Here is a 21,671-nt window from a genome sequence, read left to right on the forward strand (position 1 = left end):
TTGTGATAGGGTTCGTGTCCGTCTGTAGATGTTAGTTTCTTTGTTAGTCCTGTGTTGACAACTCTTCGACAAGCGCTTAGAACTGTACCCACGGAATACGCGCTATATAAGCTTCATATTGATTGATATTGATTGATTGATAAAACGTGTTTGACTGACCAAGGCCTGTTGGCACACTATCCAGAATACGCAACAAAATTTAACAACACTTTGATACCCATTTTTCTACGTTCGTGATCATTTGAAATGAATACTGAAAACATAAGTGTTTAAGGTAGTGACTGAATTGTATGTGAAGGTAAAAATTTTCTGAAATAAATTCATAATCAAAATAATTGATTTCGGCATCAAAGCGTGTGTCATGAAGTGGTTTGGTGTGAAATAAAGGAGTTACTTTTACGCATACGTGTTCTGCCCTATCTAAATACACTGACTCTTCACTCTTCACACCACACACTTCAAACACAGAATTTGGGAGGATACAGACTTATTAATTCCTCAACAAATTCAGCACAATTCTTCACTTCAAATACATCAATACGAAACAACTTCTCGAACACACAGTTCACTCAATCATATAGCATTCACTCAATGCATGTAAATACAAAGTATAAAGATTCTTTCTCAAAGATAAAGTAACGCACAAGATAAGGTGCTGACAGACACCCACGAGTTCGTATCACGGCTCACTGCATGTCGTCAGTTACACATTCTTGTGTCGCTCAATCCCGTGAATGATGAATTCCCAGAAACTCTCATTATAGATGCCAACACACACCTTTCACGTTTCTCCCCGAGAAACCCTTTCCGCCATTAGCGAAAGAACCGTCGTCGCTACGACTGGTTACGATGGAGACTCCGTCATCTAGCCATCTGCGCCGATGTGGTTCCCTTGTTCTCCACCATCGTCATGCGCTTTTCCGTGTAAGGACCGTCCCTCGTACACGCCATGGAAACTCCTCATGGAAACTCCTAAAGAATTTAACCAAGTCTTAATACAACATTCTCTAAAACCATCTCTTCTTCCAAACATTCATGTATCAACTCATACATTCTCGTTCATTCTACGTTCACATTCCGTCCACATTCAATATCCAAACTAATACTTAATCTTTGAATAACACTGCCATACAAAGCATCACCGTCTTAAACATAACATAAATGCGTAACATTTATGTTAAAAAAATTCCCCAAGAAAAACCGTGATACAATCATATCAAGAATTCTCTTAAAACTTCACACTAGGTTTTAGTGCACTCTGTATACACTAACATTGACATTGCAGCTATGTAATCAAACTTCAATAATATACAACATAGTAAATCATTTACCTTAAGAGACCCGTCTCTTGAAAGAGTGAATTTGTCCCAGACAAATTTGACACCGGCTTAGACACCTTGCTCGGTCGAGCCTCTACAGCGTTGTGACGATATTAAACCCAGACCAGCTACATGTCTCAATGCACGTAAACACAGCTCATCTCAAGCTAAAGCCAGTTCCACGTGCAACGCATAAACCCCGTGCATAACGCTCTCCTGATCACATACGCCTGGCGCTTCAACATTTAGGGAGGTTAAAAACACGCCGTTGTTCACATCACAAATATGCTACTCACATCTTTGTGACAGCGTGTAACATACAATCTTGCACACGTTTGCTTTAGTAGTGGCAAAGAAGGAATGCGTGTGACATACACATATGTCACACGCATTCCTTCTTTGCCACTACTAAAGCAAACGTGTGCAAGATTGTATGTTACACGCTTTGATGCCGAAATCAATTATTTTGATTATGCATTTATTTCTGAAATTTTTTACCTTTACATACATTCAGTCACTACCTTCAACACTTATGTTTTCAGTATTCATTTCAAGTGATCACGAACGTAGAAAAATGGGTATCAAAGCGTTGTTACATTTTGTTGTGCATTCTGAATAGTGTGCCAACAGGCCTTTGTCAGTCAATCACGTTTTATCTGTGTACTAAGTGTTTGACGGTAAAAGAATAACACCAACCCCGTTCTCCTGTATATAACTGAAAGCCACATTTTCTTCTTCATTCAATTTCTGTTTTCAAAAGCTTCGTCAACTTTCCACTTAAACGACACGGTCCCTTTACCAAGCTTCAATGAAGAACCCTGAATACGAAAGGTCAAAACAAAACAATAGGTACTACTTTCACTATCGTCGTCTGCAACGAAAACCGAAAATGGTGAAACGCTTTGCTACGTACACAGAGGACGAAATTGCAAAGAAAAGATCGAACCTTACACCTGTGACTAGGAAAAGTTGCATAGACAGTTCCGTACGGATCTTACCACCGTATCAACGTACATCCGATGCTCAGAACCTACAGATGGGTGACGCTTTGGCGATTGAGGCTTCGTCTTCAGCTCTAACACGCACGCAGACAGTCAGGCAGGTCTAATCTGCACCAGCGGTGATGGAAGGTTTGGATTTAGAAACACTCGAATGTTACTTCGACAAGATAAACGAACCGAAAGACGAAAGTGTGCCCCAAATTCGGACAATATTCTTTCAAAACTGCACTGTAAACAACATCAATATCACTGTGAGAAAAAGAACAATCCAAACACAACCAGTTCCCCTGTGGAACATTTCGGGTGGACTTTCCCACAACCTGACCTACAAAAATTCTCCGTGTTCGTTCGCGCTTTGCATTCAATCTGTGTTAGTGCGCGCGTGTGTTTGTGTGTTTAGCTTTCGTTGGTTTGTGCTGTTTGGTTAAAAAAAAAGTTTATTTTTTTCATTGAAAGATTCAGAAACGTTGGTTGATACTTTGTTAAATGCATTCAACCAGAAAAAGACACGAAACGAATTGGATCTATCTTCTGCGCGCATGCGTGTGTACGGTATGTGTGAAAAGGCAATTGTGTTGTCAGTCTGGTTTTGTGCCTGTTATTTCGTCCCCAAAAACTCATTTATATCTTTCTATGCCTATGCTGTGAGACATAATCGCCATTACGAGCTAGTCGTGTGACAGAGAGTTTTCTTGCACACTCGACTGCTGCTGTTTCACTCCGGCTAAAGCCGTCGTGAAACATCTACAGTCTCGTGTGCAAGAAAACTCTCTGTCACACGACTAGCTCGTAATAGCGGGTAATAGCTATTCTGATGAACACGTTGGGGAATTCGGGGGCTGTGATTGGATGGGGATATAGCTCAGTTGGTAGCGCGCTGGATTTGTATTCAGTTGGCCGCTGTCAGCGGGAGTTCGATCCCAGGTTCGGCGGAAATTTATTTCAGAGTCAACTTTGTCCGAACTCTCCCCCCGTGTACACTACATTGGGTGTGCACGTTAAAGATCCCACGATTGACAAAAGGGTCTTTCCTGGCAAAATTGCTTAGGCACAGTTAATAATTGTCTACCTATACCCGTGTGACTTGGAATAATAGGCCGTGAAAGGTAAATATGCGCCGAAATGGCTGCAATTACTGGCCGTATAAAATTTCATCTCACACGGCATCACTGCAGAGCGCCTAGAACTGTACCCACGGAATATGCGCGATATAAGCCTCATTGATTGATTGATTGATTGATCATCAAAGCATAATGCTACGGAAGTCGGCCATTTTTCTCAATATCCAAAAGCATATTGTCAATAACAAAGACGCATGGTTCCGGTTTACCCATCTGTACCACGCGGCGATGTTTCTATCGACAACAGCATACACTGACAACTTGAAATTCTTCTCGGGAATGTTTTTCAGCTTTACAAATGTTGATAGCATACCCTTTTCTGCTAACTTCCCGATGAAACAGGACTAAACCAATTATTTTCTGTCCCTAAACACCACAAAATGCCCAAAGTCGAAAGATGTAGTACAAACAGGGGAGTAAAACGGAACAGTCGTTTTTGTATGCCTGTGTGACTGTGAGCTCAGTTGCCTGACACAAGCTTTCGCATTCGGCTTTTCGTATCTCGTAACTCCACACTAAATACCCCACCTCCCTTCTCAAAGTATTGATGATCAACCCCAGCTACTAACATTCATGAAGTCGTTTAAAAAACGTATTTTAATTGAGGTTGAAAAAATCGCTTCATGACGAGACAAGTTTAATGCATACGAGTCGAAGACGAGTCGCATTATGCTTGTTCGAGTCTAAATATCGGACTTTATTGCTACGCTAAAAACACACTAGCGTTTATATTGCATTTCTGACCTTGCTTTCGTTGATCTCAGGGTTCAGTCAGTAGCAGACAAATTCCCTTCTCATTCAAGGGACGTAACCACTCGATGAAACGGTTTCGAAGGAATCGAATTTTGGGATGCAAACTATTACATTTCACCACCAGTTGCATTAATTTTCAATAAAATGTGTCCGGATTTATCCCTTAAATAAGTTAACCACTTTAATTTGACCGGGTAACAACATTCCAGTGAGGTTGAATGCGAAAGCTGTTCTCAAGCGAAACCGGTGTGTGCATACATGTTTACCTCCCTTGATAAGAAAGTGTCTGTTGGTCAAAAAGACTAAAAATGGAGCAAAAGTCGTGAATAGTTCTTCAGTTGTTTCTAGTTTTCCGTTGATGTTATGCTTTAATTTTCTTCGTTATTGCCCTTTTTCAACATTAAAAACCTTAAACTTCTGTGTGTTGCATATAAATAAATTAATAAAAAGCTGTTTCAACAACTGTGTTGTGAAATCGAATGCACTTGGAGTCAGTTTTTCTTCCAAAGTCAGAAAGCGTGTAGCGGTGTGCATGTCTGCGCGAACATGATGCGCGTAAGAAGTTGGTCTGCTATCAAAACCTGAGATCAACGCATCGACGCAAAAACTGTCATTTTGTAAGTTTGGAACAACAAATCAAGGTCATTGTGACGTCTGCTCCTCGTTTCTAGGGCTGATCAGTGTTCAACAGAGACAAGTGCAAAGAAGTAATAAGAAATTTAATAACTCTGTACTTTCAAAAACATGCACATAATCACTCTCGCAGACATCAATCTTCTTCTCTTAGAATCTTCAAATGTAAGTCTTATAGATTATGATTTTGCTAGTGTGATTTCAAACACACGTGGAAACATTGTCTTTCTTCTTCTTGTTTCGTTGACGTTTGGTATCGATGAGCGGAACGTATTTCTTTTTCTCGTTGAAAAATGTATCTTGGTTTACACAGATGAGGTCATGAATGTGGGTTAATGTTTACAAAATATAAAGTGTAGACTACTTATCACAATAAAACTCGATCTTGGTAGCACTTGGGGACGTTGGTGGTTTCTTCTGTAGTTACCGCTGACGTTGCCCTCCCCCACAGTGTCCACTCGACATCAATTACACGAGCATTGTGCACCCATGTACACTTACACCTTCTGCAACACACACGTGCAATATCTGTTATTATCAAGTATGACTTCAATCGATATCATTCAATTTGTTTCTCTAACAAACACAGAAACAAAAGTTCACAGACTGACACAAACACATGGAAAAATGAACAATACCTGTGTTTTCCTGTGAATTAATAATGTTAAAAGGTACTAGCGTGTTTTACCTGCAGTTAGTGGACCTTTGGAGTTTGCAAGAATGTGAAAACCCGTCCACGGAAGGTGAAAATATGCCAGTGCTATCTACGTGGCTTCATTGACTGCTGCCATCTTGGAGTCAATGCAAACGGTCAGAGCATCGCATCCTAGCAACCTCAACTGAATATCATTCATGTACATATTCGCTGCACAATACGATGGCACGCTGTTTCCTTTTGCTTTCCTCGTTTATATTTCTTTCCATGTAGACAAACAAATTCTTGCCTTGTACGCTGCGATAGTTTTGGAATAATGGCGCGAGCGTTGACGTCATATGTATACAGTGTCGTCATGACGTAGTCTCGGTCACTTAACTTCGTTTTGTGTACGCAACTACCTTGGAGTCTCGATTAATATGAGAGAGGGAGACGATACACGAATTACATTCGTCACATAACCCCATGGATCAAGATAATTATCCTATCCCAAGTAGATAATTATTCATCGTACGACGCTCTGCTCATATAATCTGCACCGTGGTTGTCCTTCCCGGGGATAACACGTACGGTGAACTCGTATGGCTGCAGTTGGAGGGCCCATCTCATCAGACGAGGGTTGTTCGGTTGTCGTTGGAGATGTTTGAGTGGGCGATGGTCTGTCTCAATGGTGAAGTGTTTCCCGTACAGATATCGTTCGAACTTTCCCACTCCCCAAACTGTAGCTAGGCATTCTTTTTCTACGGTGGCGTACCTACTTTCTGCTCCGTTGAACTTCTTGCTTTGGTACGCAACAGGTCGTAGAGTCTCTTCGTGCTCTTGCATGAGAACAGCACCCATCCCTTTGTCGGAGGCGTCCGTCCTTAGCACGAAAGGTTTGCTGTGGTCTGGCATACACAGCACAGGTTTCTGTGAGATTTTCTCCTTGAGTGTCTCAAAACTCCTTTTCGCTTCGTCGTTCCAGACAAGCTTGTCTGGGTTGAACTTCTTTGTCAGGTCAGTTAACGGAACAGCTATGTTCGCGTATGACTCGATGTAGGACCTGTAGAAGTTGCAGAGTCCTAGGAACGACCGTAGTTCCTTCTTCGTGGTGGGTGGGAGAGCGTCCTGAATCTTCTTGATCTTGTCGCTTTCTGGCCACCTTTTTCCACCTCCCACTTCGTGTCCGAGGTACGGCAACTCTGTGTAGCCTATGTAGCACTTGGAGGGTTTTGCTGCCAAATTGGCTTCTTGTAGCCTCTGTAGTACTGCCTTCAGAGCTGACATGTGCTCTTCCCAGGTTTCAGTTGCTATAAGCACGTCGTCCATGAAGTGGTGGACGTCTTTTCTTCTGATTGGATTGAGTAGCTTCCTCATCATGCGGTTAAACACCCCCGTCGCTGTTTTCAATCCAAATGGCATGTTGGCCCAACGAAATTGGCCCGCTGAAGTTGTGAATGCCGTCTTGTCTCTATCCTCCTCCTCTATTGGGATCGCCCAATATCCTTTCGTCAAGTCTAGCTTTGAAAAGTATTTCGCCTTTCCTAAACTTTGAAACAGATGGTCGACATCGGTGATGGGTTCAGCGTCGAACACTACCACGTTGTTCAGAGCTCTCAGATCAGAACAGAAACGGTACTTTCCGTCCTTCTTCTTTATCAGGACGATAGGAGAGTTGTATGGAGAGTTTGCAGGTTCGATGACATGCAGCTTCAGCATTTCTTCAATTTCCTTTTCGACAGTTTCTACCATGGCGTGAGGTATGGGTCTGGGTTTCACAAAGACTGGTTTCTTCTCTGTCACTTCAATGGAACATTTTTCCAGGTTCGTCGTCTTTGGAACATCTGTTAGGAACTCTTCAAATTCTTCACAGATCATCTTCGCCTCCCTGACCTTTGCCTCGTCCAATTTCTCGTCGAAATGGATGTTCTTCACATTTTCGGTTCTTTGAGTTTCTAGGAGGGGTAACATCTTCTGAGTGTCATACTTGAAGATGTCATCGTCCATCGTGTTGTCCTCTTCCATGACAACAGCCACGACCTCTTCTCCTCCGTCTTCTTCGTCAATTTCTTCTTCGTTTGAAGCAGGAACGCTTGCTTGGGCGGATGAACTGGGATTGGGAGTGGCGGAACTCAATTCCCGTTCTTGGTACTCTTTGATGAGGTTGATGTGGTAGATCCGTGTTCTTCTGCCAACTTGGATCTTGTAGTCGAATTCATTCAACTTTTCCACAACCTTGTAGGGACCTGACCATGTAAGTTCCAGCTTGTTGTTCTTCACAGGGCGTAGAAGTAGAACCCGTTTTCCGACTTCTAGCGTCCTTGGTTTCGTTTTCTTGTTGAAGAAATGGGCTTGCTTGCTGGCCGCTTTCTTCAGGTTCTCACGTGCCACGTTGCACGTTTCTTCTATTCTGTTCCTGAGGTTGACTACATATTCCGCTGTAGTCTTCTGCTCCCCTGAGATTTCTTCTTCGGTCCATGTTTGGCGCAGCACTTGCATGGGTCCTTTGACAGATCTCCCATACAGCAGCTCAAACGGCGAAAATCCCATGCTTTCTTGTGGGGCTTCTCTGTATGCGAACAGGAGGGCGGGAATAAACGTGTCCCATTCCTTCGGTTGATCGATCGCTAACTTTTTCAGCATGCTCTTCAGTGTGGAGTTGAACCTTTCGACCAAGCCATTCGCTTGAGGGTGAAACGGTGCAGTCATATGGTGTTTGATGCTGAGAAAGTCGTTCACTTCTTTCATCAGGTGGCTGGTGAACTGTGTGCCTTGGTCCGTTATCACTTCATCTGGGATTCCCAATCTAGTCCACATCTCCCAGAGAGCTTCAGCTACGGTGTCTGCTTGGATGTTTTTCAGGGCTACGGCTTCGGGGTATCGGGTAGCGTAGTCAACAGATACCAAGATGTATTGTTTCTTGCTCTCCGACATAGGTTTGACCGGGCCGATGATATCCACCGCAACTCTCTTGAAAACTGAACTCAATCAATCAATCAATCAATATGAAGCTTATATAGCGCGTATTCCGTGGGTACAGTTCTAAGCGCTTGTCGAAGAGTTGTCAACACAGGACTAACAAAGAAACTGACATCTACAGACGGACACGAACCCTATCACACACTAGCAAACCCTGATAAACATACAACAAACAACTGTTTAACAACAATGTACACATCAATAGCTAGGTCCAAACAAAATAATATTAAGCACAAAGAAAACACCTCTCACAGAGCACAGCACAAGAATGTCTTTTGGGGCACAACACATCACGTCGAGCATGAAAGTCGCAGCCAGCTACGGGAAGAACTGAGTCTTCAACCTACTCTTGAACGCGTCAAGAGAGGGGCTCTGGCGAAGCTCAAGCGGCAGGGAGTTCCAGACGGAGGGGCCCGCGGAGGGAAATGCACGCTGACCAGCAGATGCGAGTTTCGAGCGAGGGATGTGGAGGCGGAGAGGGTCAGCAGCAGAACGAAGGGGACGGTCGGAGGGCTGGGTGTACAGTTCCAGGGAGGATTGAAGGTACTCGGGAGCAGAGTCGTTGAGACACTTGTAGACCAGAGTGGACAGTTTGTAGGAGATTCGGGTGTTGACAGGGAGCCAGTGCAAGGAGCGAAGTAGGGGGGTGATGTGGTCTCGCTTCGTCTTCCTCAACGTCAGCCTGGCAGCGGCGTTCTGGACTCGTTGTAGGCCATGAATGGATGAGGCGGGGAGGCCAGCCAGAAGGGAGTTGCAGTAGTCCAGACGACTGAAGATGAGGGAGACAACCAGCTTGACACAGGCGTCGTGGGTGAGGTAGCGACGAATGGAGGCGATGCGTCGTAGGTGAAAAAAGCAGGTCTTGATGATGAAGGAGATGTGTGTCTGCATGGAAAGTGTGGAGTCGAGAAAGACGCCAAGGCTCTTGACAGCAGGGGAGAATGGAACAGTCGCGTCATCCAGCTGGAGGTCGGTCACAGTGAGGGAAGCAATCTTCTGTCGTGTTCCAACGAGAAGGGCCTCCGTCTTCTCACTGTTCAGCTTCAGCTTGTTCTCAGTCATCAGCTGAACTGATGGGTGGCATCCTTCCCAGAGGGACTTTCTTTGTCTGACTTTTCGGTGCAGTTCTTTGGCATGTGTCACAGGACAAGCAATACCTACGAATGTCTCCTGCACACCCTGGCCACCAGAATTCTGCTCTAATTCTGTCAGATGTTTTTCTTTGACCTAAGTGTCCTGCCATGGGGTGATCGTGACCAAATGAAAGAACTTTGTTCCTGAGTTTCTTCGGAACGATTACTAGTGAACGGTCGTTTCCGTGGCGATCTTTCGTTGTTCTATACAGGATTTCTTTCTTGTATGAATATCGTATCCCATTGATCCCTTCTGGAGAGTTGGCAAATTGCCTGATGGTCTTCAACGAAGGGTCACTTGCCTGTTCTCTCTTCAGATCAGCTGGCGAATACAGTCTTTCTTCTTCCTTGACTCCCTGTTTGTGGCTGCAGCTTGGTTTCTGGGCGTCCTCTGTCGCTTGTGCTCTCGTGGTAACAGCAGCTGCCGTCCCAGGGTACCACGCTGGGTCTCGAACAGGATATGTGGGAGTCAATTTCTTCTCCTTATAGTCCATACCATTTACCTATGAGGACAGGGTAAATTGGGTCGTCCATCACCGTTACTTCTGTCTCGGAGTCAAAGTAGGGTGAATCGATGTGCACCATGGCAGTGTGGTACATCTTCTTGGAGTCTTTCTCTGCCAGAGTAGTCTCCTTCATTTTCGCTGAATATGCCTCCTTTGGCACAAACTTCTTGCTGACAATGATACCAGTACATCCAGTGTCTCTCAAAGCGTTGACAATTGTTCCATTCAGCTTCACTGGTACCACTTCGGCGCATTTCTTTTCCTTGCAATTTCCGCAAAGTTTTTCTAAGAGGATCGGTGTCTCAAGTGTATCTTTCTTTGATGAAACTGCACCTGCTGTGTCTCTCTTGTTTGGACAATAACGAGAGACATGCCCTTGCAATTTACAAATAAAACAACATCCAGATGCTCGCAGTTTCTCTCTCTCGGCGTCACTCAACTTGGCCTTTAGAGTTTGATTTGCGAGTTTTGTTGATGGAGCAGCTATTCTTGTTTCTTCTTGGGGAGAACGACGTTTTTCAGGCTTGACGTACGTTGATGATGAAGTTTTGACGTTAGATCTAGATTGTTGATACGTGTTGGCTATCATCCCAATCTCTTTGGCGCTCTTAGGGTCTCTATCCCTGATGTGAACGGCGAGGTCAGGAGGAAGGGTGTCCAACACCTGCTCACGGACCAACAAATCTTTGAGATCTTTTACATTTTGGTCGCATTCTGCTAATTCCACCCATTTGTCTAGATACCGTTCTAGCTTCGTGATGTGCTCTTTATACGTGTCAGTGGCGCTTTTCTTGGTTTGGCGAAACTTCTTTCTATAATCTTCGCTAGTGAGCTGGAAGCCCTCATACAAAGCGTGTTTGAGAGTGTCGTAGTCATTAGCGTCTTCCTCGTTCAGCTTTGAGAAGATGACTCTCGCCTTACCCTTCAGAAAGTACACTACACGTGAAGCTTTTGCTGCATCACTCAGGTTACAGTCTCGAGCATAATGCTCGAACTGATGGAACCAGCTCTCGATGTCATCACGGTCGTCTAGAAAAGGAATCTTGGGCTTGAAACCATCATCTTCGCGAATACGTCCTGGCGAGTTGTTGTTCCTGTTGCCCTCTTGGTTGGCGTTCTGGATTTTCAACTGTTCCAGTTGGAATTGTCGTTCAGCGTCACGTTCTTGTCGTTCAGCATCACGTTCTAGCCGTAGTCGTTCAGCGTCACGTTCTTGTCGTTCAGCACGTTCTTGTCGTTCAGCATCACGTTCTCGTTCCTCGCGATCAAGAGTTTGTTGCTTCTGATTAAGAACAAATGCACGCAACTCGGCTCCTTCTAACCCCAACAACTGCCCTTCGGCCATTAGCTGTCTAGTCAACTCTAGCGGATCTACACTTGTGGACTGAGACATATTTACAGGTGACACGTCCGTGCACGCCTGTGGATCAACCTCTTCGTCGTTACGGTTGCTGTCAACTTGAAGAGAGAGATGAACACTCTCTTCTTCGTCAGCAGGAACTGGTAACGAATCTATCACCTCTTCCCGATCGTTACCGACAGTAAGGGTTTTTCTTCCCTTCTTATTTGCGGTCACTATGGGGAGAGATTTGTCGGCCGGCTGTTTCCGTGCCAACTGGGCTGCGATGGTGGACCTTCTAAAATTATGAGCTGGGGAACTGTCGTCACTCATAAGTCACCTCGCGTATTATTCCAAAACGTACAAAATGTATGTTGCTCAAACACCGTCGAGCTACTAAATTTCGGATCAAATTACAAAAAGAAACAGTCGGGCGGCGCCTTCGTGCACAAAATGCAAGTCCTAGTTTAGCTCTACTTCTACTGTACTTTGAAATAATTCTTCAACGTATGTTACGTTACGTTTCCACACAACCACCCAAAGAGTTATGTTTCCACGTCAGTTTACTTCTATCTACTAACGAGAACTTACACTGTAAACTTTATTTGACTCTTTCTGGCGAAAAGATCAATCTTTCACTCGATCGAACGTTGAATATACAAGATGTATCAAATCAACTGTCAATTCGCATCATTTACTGTGTAGATTAATTTACAGCCACTTCTACAGCAAGTAAATACGACTGATATCCACAAGTCGATTATATAGGGCTTCACAGGGAAATACAGGTATTCTTCTTCTTCTTCTTCTGCGTTCGTGGGCTGAAACTCCCACGTACACTCGTGTTTTTTTGCACGAGAGGAATTTTACGTGTATGACCGTTTTTACCCCGCCATTAAGGCAGCCATACGCCGCTTTCGGAGGAAGCATGCTGGATATTTTCGTGTTTCTATAACCCACCAAACTCTGACATGGATTACAGGATCTTTTCCGTGCGCACTTGGTCTTGTGCTTGCGTGTACACACGAAGGGGGATAAGCCACTAGCAGGTCTGCACATAAGTTGACCTGGGAGATCGGAAAAATCTCCACACTTAACCCACCAGGCGGCCGCGACCGGGATTCGAACCCTCGACCTTCCGATTAAGAGGCCGACGTCTTACCACCCCGCCACAGCGCCCGTCAATACAGGTATTAAATCCTTACCTCTTAGGTACCTGACTCCCACCAACCTCCCGCGTAATTTAGAACAAACTAAGGAGAATGATGGTTCGGATAGTACGTGCAAGAATACTATCACACTGATGAATTGGAACACCACAAATAAAATTGGGAGCTAACAAATCAAAAGTGGTCTCGCTAAATATTGATTTTTTAACGTGTCGTTTCAGCTGACAACACTTCCAGTTTTTATTTTACCGTGTGATAGGGCACACGTTGAGTTATAGATCTGTGATAAGTAATATAACTAAAGGTAAATAAATAAAATTATATGATGAGACGATGGCGATGAAGTACGAACATATACAATACAAATCGACATGCAGGAAACCTACAGCAATTTTGAAACGAGAAAAATTTGGAACGGCTGGATCGAAAGTAAAACGTTGATTCAATATCCCGTGACTCGAGCCCCCATTGTGACGTCTGCTCCTCGTTTCTAGGGCTGATCAGTGTTCAACAGAGACAAGTGCAAAGAAGTAATAAGAAATTTAATAACTCGGTACTTTCAAAAACATGCACATAATCACTCTCGCAGACATCAATCTTCTTCTCTTAGAATCTTCAAATGTAAGTCTTATAGATTATGATTTTGCTAGTGTGATTTCAAACACACGTGAAAACATTGTCTTTCTTCTTCTTATTTCGTTGACGTTTGGTATCGATGAGCGGAACGTTTATTCTTTTTCTCGTTGAAAAATGTATCTTGGTTCACACAGATGAAGTCATGAATGTGGGTTAATGTTTACAAAATATAAAGTGTAGACTACTTATCACAATAAAACTCGATCTTGGTAGCACTTGGGGACGTTGGTGGTTTCTTCCGTAGTTACCGCTGACGTTGCCCTCCCCCACAGTGTCCACTCGACATCAATTACACGAGCATTGTGCACCCATGTACACTTACACCTTCTGCAACACACACGTGCAATATCTGTTATTATCAAGTATGATTTCAATCGATATCATTCAATTTGTTTCTCTAAAACAAACACAGAAACAAAAGTTCACAGACTGACACAAACACATGGAAAAATGAACAATACCTGTGTTTTCCTGTGAATTAATAATGTTAAAAGGTACTAGCGTGTTTTACCTGCAGTTAGTGGACCTTTGGAGTTTGCAAGAATGTGAAAACCCGTCCACGGAAGGTGAAAATACGCCAGTGCTATCTACGTGGCTTCATTGACTGCTGCCATCTTGGAGTCAATGCAAACGGTCAGAGCATCGCATCCTAGCAACCTCAACTGAATATCATTCATGTACATATTCGCTGCACAATACGATGGCACGCTGTTTCCTTTTGCTTTCCTCGTTTATATTTCTTTCCATGAAGACAAACAAATTCTTGCCTTGTACGCTGCGATAGTTTTGGAATAATGGCGCGAGCGTTGACGTCATATGTATACAGTGTCGTCATGACGTAGTCTCGGTCACTTAACTTCGTTTTGTGTTCGCGACTACCTTGGAGTCTTGATTAATATGAGAGAGGGAGACGATACACGAATTACATTCGTCACAGTCATAACAGCTATATAATCGCTCGACGAGTCGCATTATACTTGTTCGAGTCTAAATATCGGACCCTATTGCTACGCTGAAAACACAATAGCTGTTAATATTAAACATGAATGATTGGGTAACGCCTTAGAATCGATAAATGCTACGATGACAATATTCATGAAAGGTATTAGACGATTTGTTAGGAACGTCTTGTCGTAAGTTGCTTGAGACAAAAAGCACCGTTTACACAGAAATCCGACCAAATGACACTGGAAATGTATTTAATGTTTTGATTGTGATAACTAATACTTTCTGTGGTGCAATTATTCATTTTGCTTAAAGCGTGTCAACTTGCGTCTGGGGCATTCTCAAAAATCGAACAATCACAAGTGCTGACACAGAGAACGACAGAGGTGGCATGAATAGCACGCGTTTTGGGGGTAACTCTAGCAACATTGGTGACGTCTGCATTATTTTGTTCAAACGGGGTTCAACATTTTGCTGGCACAGGTGACTGCAGATGTTAACAGGCCAAGATCTTTTTTTTGGATTTTACTGTTTGTTTATTGTTGTTGTTGTTGTTGTTGTTGTTGTTGTTGTTGTTGTCTTTGGGATCTGTCTACCATTGTGTTCATGTTAGGTCAAGTGTCTGTTCTTGGGCAGTCCACAAGATTCCCTAACTTTCCAGAATGGTACATTTTCTGACCACACACACACACACACACTTATACACACACGTACTCAGCCCGACGATTGTCAGTCCAATGACCACGATGTATTTGAGGTCCCAGACTCTGGATTTACGTGTGTATATTTATTCGTGTTTACATGAAACAATATACTGTTGTTTGAAAACCACAAAATATTTGCAACAGAAAACAGCTAGCCCAGACAGATTGTGCTGATGTGTTTCAGATTGGATGTCAATAACCAAACTGGCGACGTTACCGATCAAGCAAACTCCACAATCAAAGCATGTTGTTTTGGCAATCCAAAAGTTCTGACCAATTTAATCTGGTACTCCGAGAAAAAAATATCTGTAGCCGACTGCGATGGAGATCAAGGGGAATATACATCAGACGATAGTGACTTTGAAGAGTTTATGAATCTGATAGAGAATGGCGAATTGAACCTATCCGACATTTGTGCGACATGTGAGCGGTGCCAAGATCCCGGATCTCTCGAATGCAAAGAGGAGCTCAAAAACGTGATGGGAAACGGGAAGGCTGGTAAGTAAATTCCTAGTGTGCAAGTACTGCCTTTCAGAACCCTTGTTTATATGTGAGATTTGCACTGTCTTAACATACGTGTTAATTGTAGTATACACAGAGAATACTACATGGCTTGCTGTGTCGTACCAGATGTACACGAGTTGTTTGTTTAAATATTGAACTGCGAGCGAAAGCGAGCTGTTCACTATTTGAAAAAGCAACGAGTGTAAATCTGCTAGGACACAGCAAGCCATGTAGTATTCTGTTTATCCTACATACTGTACTTACGTGTATTTTACTGAAAATAACCTGCAGTCGAGGCAGCTAAATTGAAGACGCTTGTTTTGGAACCTCGATCTCTTCTAAAGCCTCGAGCAATCTTTTACGTCAAAGTAAAGAAACGTCACTCTAAAAGTGTGGCGTGACGTGTTAGTTCTAAAAATTCATCGAGGGTAATTAGCGAGCGCAATTTTGTTTTCTATGACGTTTTTGTCTCGGTGACTTTGGCATCATCAGCATTGAAAAAACAGGTCCCTGCCAGACTTGCTTGACATGACCTCATTTACATGATATACACACGTGTGATTTGAACGATTATTATCTCAGGAGTGTCTCTCTCACGTATGTATGATAAATACGTTCTGTCCCAAGATAGGCCAGATGGTTCTAAGAGGACGTTAAAACTTATTATCATCATCATAAATAACATTGTCATCATTTTCACGAGTTGTCATTCACAAACACCTCGTAAATAAATCTTATGTTCCCCATGCAATAAATTCCCGGTTACCATAGTTGCAGGAAGCAGGTTATACATGGATAATAAAAACCAAACCCAATAGAAACGCTCGGGGATTCTTCGTCCCGGTTTGATAACCACTGGCAATCAAAGCTGGCGTGTGAAAGCAACTTTCTGTGTTTTTGAGTTCATTAAATGTTGGGATGAATATGTCAGGTTTGAGGATACACAGTTCTGTAGGTTCATCTCGGTATTCCACCCCCTCGGCTTTCTGTTGTAAATATTAAGCTGAGTGATCGAATGTGGAAGCTACGTTTGGTCAAAGGTCACAGAAGATTTGCGTCGAGCGCGTCGTGCAGCGAATGAAAGAATCGCGATCTTGTTTCCGACTCGGTACCTCTTTGTTTTTCATTAGACCTGTCATTCTGCTTGCTCGGCTTTGTTAGATGTTTGCATATCTTGTTGCTATTTTCTTTGCTTTTATTATTGTTTCTTATTTGTGCTTCGTTTATCGATACAACGTTTTGTGCACGGGTCAAAATGTGTGTGTCAGGGGTCGTTTTACTTGAACTTGACGTTCGTGAACGTCTGTGTATCGAAACACAGATACACGCACTCCATGACTCTGTAAGAAGACAAAACATATCGCTAGGTTTAATTTGTTTTTGATGAATGTATGACCTTTCATGAAGTAGTTTTGTTTTTTGTTTACTTTTGCCAGTTTGCCAGTTCGTTTTTGGAACTTTGCAAAGCAGTGTCGTGTCGTCTGTTAGGTCTGGGGAGCCGAAAAATCCCCGAGCGTTTCTATTGGGTTTGCTTTTGATTATCCATGTATAACCTGCTTCCTGCAACTATGGTAACCGGGGAACATGAGATTTATTTCCCAGGTGCTTGTGAATGAAAACTCGTGAAAATGATGACAATGTTATTTATTCCCCCCTCTGCTTCTTTCTCTCTGTAATCTTGTAGGGCTAGTTATTTATCGGTAACTTACCCAGCAACCAAAATCACTTACCCAACAACAGGCCTGAATCCTCGATAGCACACGGGTTTAGGAGCTAGACTTTGTGGGATCTACTTTAGCGATTGAAAAGTTCCGAACGCTCTAAATGTACAAAATATACACCTCTGGAGCAAACAATACAAACATACCGCATTTAAACTAACAACTACAGGCTTGAACACATGAATCTCCATATAAAATCCATGAGTTCAAACCGATCGGTTGTTTTCTGAATCTAGATCTGCCGTGCACAAACGTTCAACACAAGCAAATTTCCAAGGCAAGTGACTCTCATACTTTGTCTAGCGACAAGAGTAGTTCACCTTTCAAATTTCTTTTGGTTTAAACAAAACTTTATTCAATTTTAATAATGACAAGAACAATGCATGGATGATTACATACTCAAGCATATAATGCTTATTTTAAGCAATCATAGTAATTACAAAACAAAGGTTAGCATGATGGCGGAATAAATACATTAACTCATTTCAGGAAACGAAGAAATTTCTTTTCACTTTCTTCGACAAGTGACTGCAATCCGACGGTCAGTTTTCAACAATATTTCATTTTGTAAACAGATCACACGCAACCAAATGCACACATTTCATCAATTCAAAGAACATAAAGCGGTTTCATACACTATTTTGCCCCAGAAAACTGAACTTAATACAGTTTTTAACGTTTGAACACGGGTGCAAAAGTTCATCTGCTAGTCCCATTCGGCGAAAGAACATATCCTAAGCGATACCAAAATATGAACAGAACACCCAATATCTGACTTTACCGTCACAGCAGAATGACAACATATCTGTGTACTTGATTTTAGTCCAAAACAGGGAAACTGACAATAAGTGTTAACAGAATGGAATGATTTGCACGGAACTATACAACCGCGGCGCAGGTTGACTGGTTGAGTGAATAGGATTCGATCAAAATTTCGCACAAAAACTCCTCTTTTCTTTGAATAACTGAAGAAAGGAGGAATATAAAGAGGTTACATACCTCGTCTCAGTGAATATTAAAAATAATGGTCTCAGTTCGCGGTTATGAAAAAGCTCGCTGAAGCTCGCATTTTTCATGATCCGCTAACTTCGACCATTATTTTTAATAATCACTGAGACTCGGCATGTAACTCTACTTATTACGAAAAACTGATACTGCACAGGGGACAGTACCAAGTAAATGCCCACCCCCTACTTTTGATCGAAATTGGTGCATGAGGGGGTGGGCGTATATACGGTCGTTTACGGCACTTGACTGAATGCAAAAAAACCATTTTTTTAAATACAACAATGTACCCTGCATAGATGATAACCAGACCTTTACAATAAGGTATGTGTACAGCTGAAGGGATGGTCTAATCCCATGTAGTGTGAATATGTCGATTGTGATTAACCGAGTGGCCAGTCTGCAGTAGACGAAATGATTCATTATTTCTTTTACTTGTCTTTTTAATATCCTCTTTATTCATTGCTGCTCAGGGGATTATTATTACTACATCGTCCACGCACTGGAGGCTAAAGGGTACACAGCCAACAAAGACATCAAAGGAGCACCCTATGACTTCAGAAAAGCTCCAGGTATGTCTGCTTCTTTGAAAGAGAGAGAGAGAGAGAGAGAGAGAGAGAGAGAGAGAAAGAGAGAGAAAGAGAGAAAGAGAGAGAGAGAGAAAGAGAGAGAGAGAGAGAGAAAGAGAGAGAGAGAGAGAGAGAGAGAGAGAGAGAGAGAGAGAGAGAGAGAGAGAGAGAGAGAGAGAGAGAGGTGATGATTACCTGTCCTTGACAGTAACCTGGTTTTACGTATTACATTCATTAATATTCGGACAGGCTCTTATGTAAGTGGAACAGGTGAATGTTTTTCGCTGATAGCTTTTGTACGTTTGAAAAAAATTCATGTTAAAATCATTATCTTCTCCATCTTTTTGCTTTTAAAATTTGCATCGTTTTTACGATAACATCTAATCAATGTCTGTATTGCTGCAGAATTTAGATTGTTATTATTCTAAATATTACATTTTTACTTTTTATACTGAGCATGTTTTCATGGACATAATCATATTTAATCAGCTTTGTGTGTGAGACTGACTGTGATTTTACTTGTTTTGTTTTTCTTAAACATTGCTTCTCATTGAGATACATTATTTTCTGTGTTTCTCAAGAATATCGATTTCTGACTATTGCAGACAACCTGAATGAGTTTTACCGGAAGTTGAAGAAGCTGGTGGAGGACCTGTACCATGCCAATCAAAACGTCCCAGTGGTGATGATAGCGCACTCCATGGGCAACCCCGTCCTCCTGAACTTCTACAACCATAAGGTGACGAAGGAGTGGAAAGACACCTACATCCACGCTCACGTCGCCTTAGCACCACCATGGGCTGGGTCTATCAAATCTGTCAGAGGGATGGTCTCGGGTAGGTGCAGCTGACAAAAGCAAGAGACACAAACACACACATATACACATAAGCGTGCGCGTACGTTTACGTCATAATGCAGATAATTTCGCTAGTGTATCATAATTTTAAACTTTCTGAAGGTATACCATTATCTATTTTCGGACATCACAGATTATGAACACTTCAAAACAGCGCTTACTTTTCACTCAACAAGCATATTTTTCACATCTCACTATGTCGTTTAGCTTTTGATACTGTACCATTTTTAAAAATGGGGGTAATGGGTAATTGCAGTTCTGTGCAAAAATGTCGGGATCAATTTAATTTTTTTTTTAGTGTGATTGTGTTGACTCTTCTCTGCATTGTGTCAATTTTTGGTTAAAATCGGTTGGATGATTCAGGCAATATGTTTATGTAATTTGAGTAGCTGATCTAATTTTAGCCTGCAAGAACGGCTTATACTTTCGCTATTTCAGCCATATCGGAAAGACGCGTAACAATAATTCAAATCGGAACACATCATCTCACAAACGCAAACCAGGGATTTACACCACTTACACAAAAGGTCCTGTGATTGATTGATTGTGTCAGATACCCGATCCTATTACCCAGCCCTCGTGTATATATATGATTCTTGGCATGTCATTATATTCAAAAATCTGCATCATAGAGTCTGTCCATTAGATTTCTCTAATTATTGTTACACTTGTTGAACACACTCAGGCAAAGTATTAGCGAAATCAAATTTTGGAGTCAATCGGTGTCCAATCTCTTGAATACAATGGCATTCAGGCACCTGCAGAAATGTAAAATGTTGTTTCTAGTTGGGGAGCTCTCAGTAACTGAGGCTGTATTTGTTGTGATAGAGATAGGGGTTGTAGTTGTTGGGAGTTTCTGCTTGGTGGTGTGTGTGTGGCTGTTGTTGCTGTTGTCACTGCTTTAGACCTGGGAACCCTTAGTAATTCGCCGTATTTTGTACGCATGATTGTCAAGAATGCATCAGTACGGTCAGTGGGAAAACATACGACGAAAACAATTCTTAGACTACTTCACAAGCACATCCCGAAACCGATCCAGTTTTTTAACACATGATTACAGCTTTTGTCAATAAACATTGAATGAAGCATTTACATTTTTTTTATTGGACTATATAAACGGTGCGATGGACGCGTGTGAAGCATGTTTGAATCATGAATGTTCAAATGCTGTGTGGAGTACGCCCATTTTTTCTCTAAAAATACAAGTTTGTTTGAGAATACTTAAAGTGCAAAACAGGTGTTCGCAGGTCTGCTGCTTTTTAATGCATCAATTTGTTTAGCCAGGTTTGAACTGTCTTCTTCAATTATTTCCTTCTTTGCTAGTGGTTTTGGATGTGTGCTTGTTTTAGCTTTTTAATTTTTTTTAGTAATAGATGATCGGTCGTTAGTGCTACTGTTTAAGTTTCTGTTCTTATTTCTGTTCTTTGATCGGTGGTGTTCTTGTTCGGGTAGCTTTCAGTAAGCATAAGTCTGTCCTTTTTGTAATTGTGGTAGTTGCATCTCTGGATGATGGTTTTCGCTGTAATCGGTTAGGGTAGTTCTCAATAGCTGATAGACAGTATTCGAGGCAAAAACTTCACTTGAAAGTGGTACCGATCCGCTAACCAGTAAGCGATTTGCCAAAAAATACAAATCCATGAACCAAAATCTGCCCTCCCCATTAACAAAAAACAACAACAACAAAACAAACTAACATAAACTACACCGATACAAAAAAAAAAAAAAAAAAAAAAACTTTACAAAAATCGCGTAAAACGTACGCGCACGTTTTCACGCAAGCACATTATTGAATTGCAGTCCGACAATGCTTAGGCCCCCCCCCAAAAAAAAATAGGTGTGGTTACGGTAACATAACCAAAAAAAATAGGGTAGGTAGGTAGGCAATCACTTTTTTTTTAACTCTTTTTTCTAATGTGTACAAATTAAACCTACTTGACAGGGAAATAAGTGTGCGACTCGGGCGCTTTCGCTTTCATTGCGTTTTTTGCACTGGTTTTTTTTTTTTTTTTTTTTGACAAATGTAATAAAAAGTTATAGGATCGGCCCCTAAAAATAGGGTAGGTCGGGTTACAGTAACCACACCTATTTTTTTTTAGGCCTTAGGTACTATAATGTGCAAAGTTAACATCTCCCACTTTCAAAGA

The 21,671-nt window shown here is 42.1% G+C and overlaps 1 protein-coding gene across 1 annotated transcript in view; it reads left to right on the plus strand.

The window, feature by feature from the left end:
- LOC138975223 (lysosomal phospholipase A and acyltransferase-like) overlaps positions 1–21,671 on the plus strand; it is a 204,536-nt gene that overhangs the window by 176,953 nt on the left and 5,912 nt on the right. The window contains exons 3-5 of the mRNA XM_070347882.1: positions 15,057–15,370; positions 18,576–18,674; positions 19,277–19,507. Coding sequence (XP_070203983.1) covers positions 15,244–15,370; positions 18,576–18,674; positions 19,277–19,507 — 457 coding nt within the window. The 5' untranslated portion in view covers positions 15,057–15,243. The remainder of the gene's footprint in view (positions 1–15,056; positions 15,371–18,575; positions 18,675–19,276; positions 19,508–21,671) is intronic.

This window comes from Littorina saxatilis, linkage group LG9, assembly GCF_037325665.1.
Source record: "Littorina saxatilis isolate snail1 linkage group LG9, US_GU_Lsax_2.0, whole genome shotgun sequence".
Classification (NCBI taxonomy): domain Eukaryota; kingdom Metazoa; phylum Mollusca; class Gastropoda; order Littorinimorpha; family Littorinidae; genus Littorina; species Littorina saxatilis.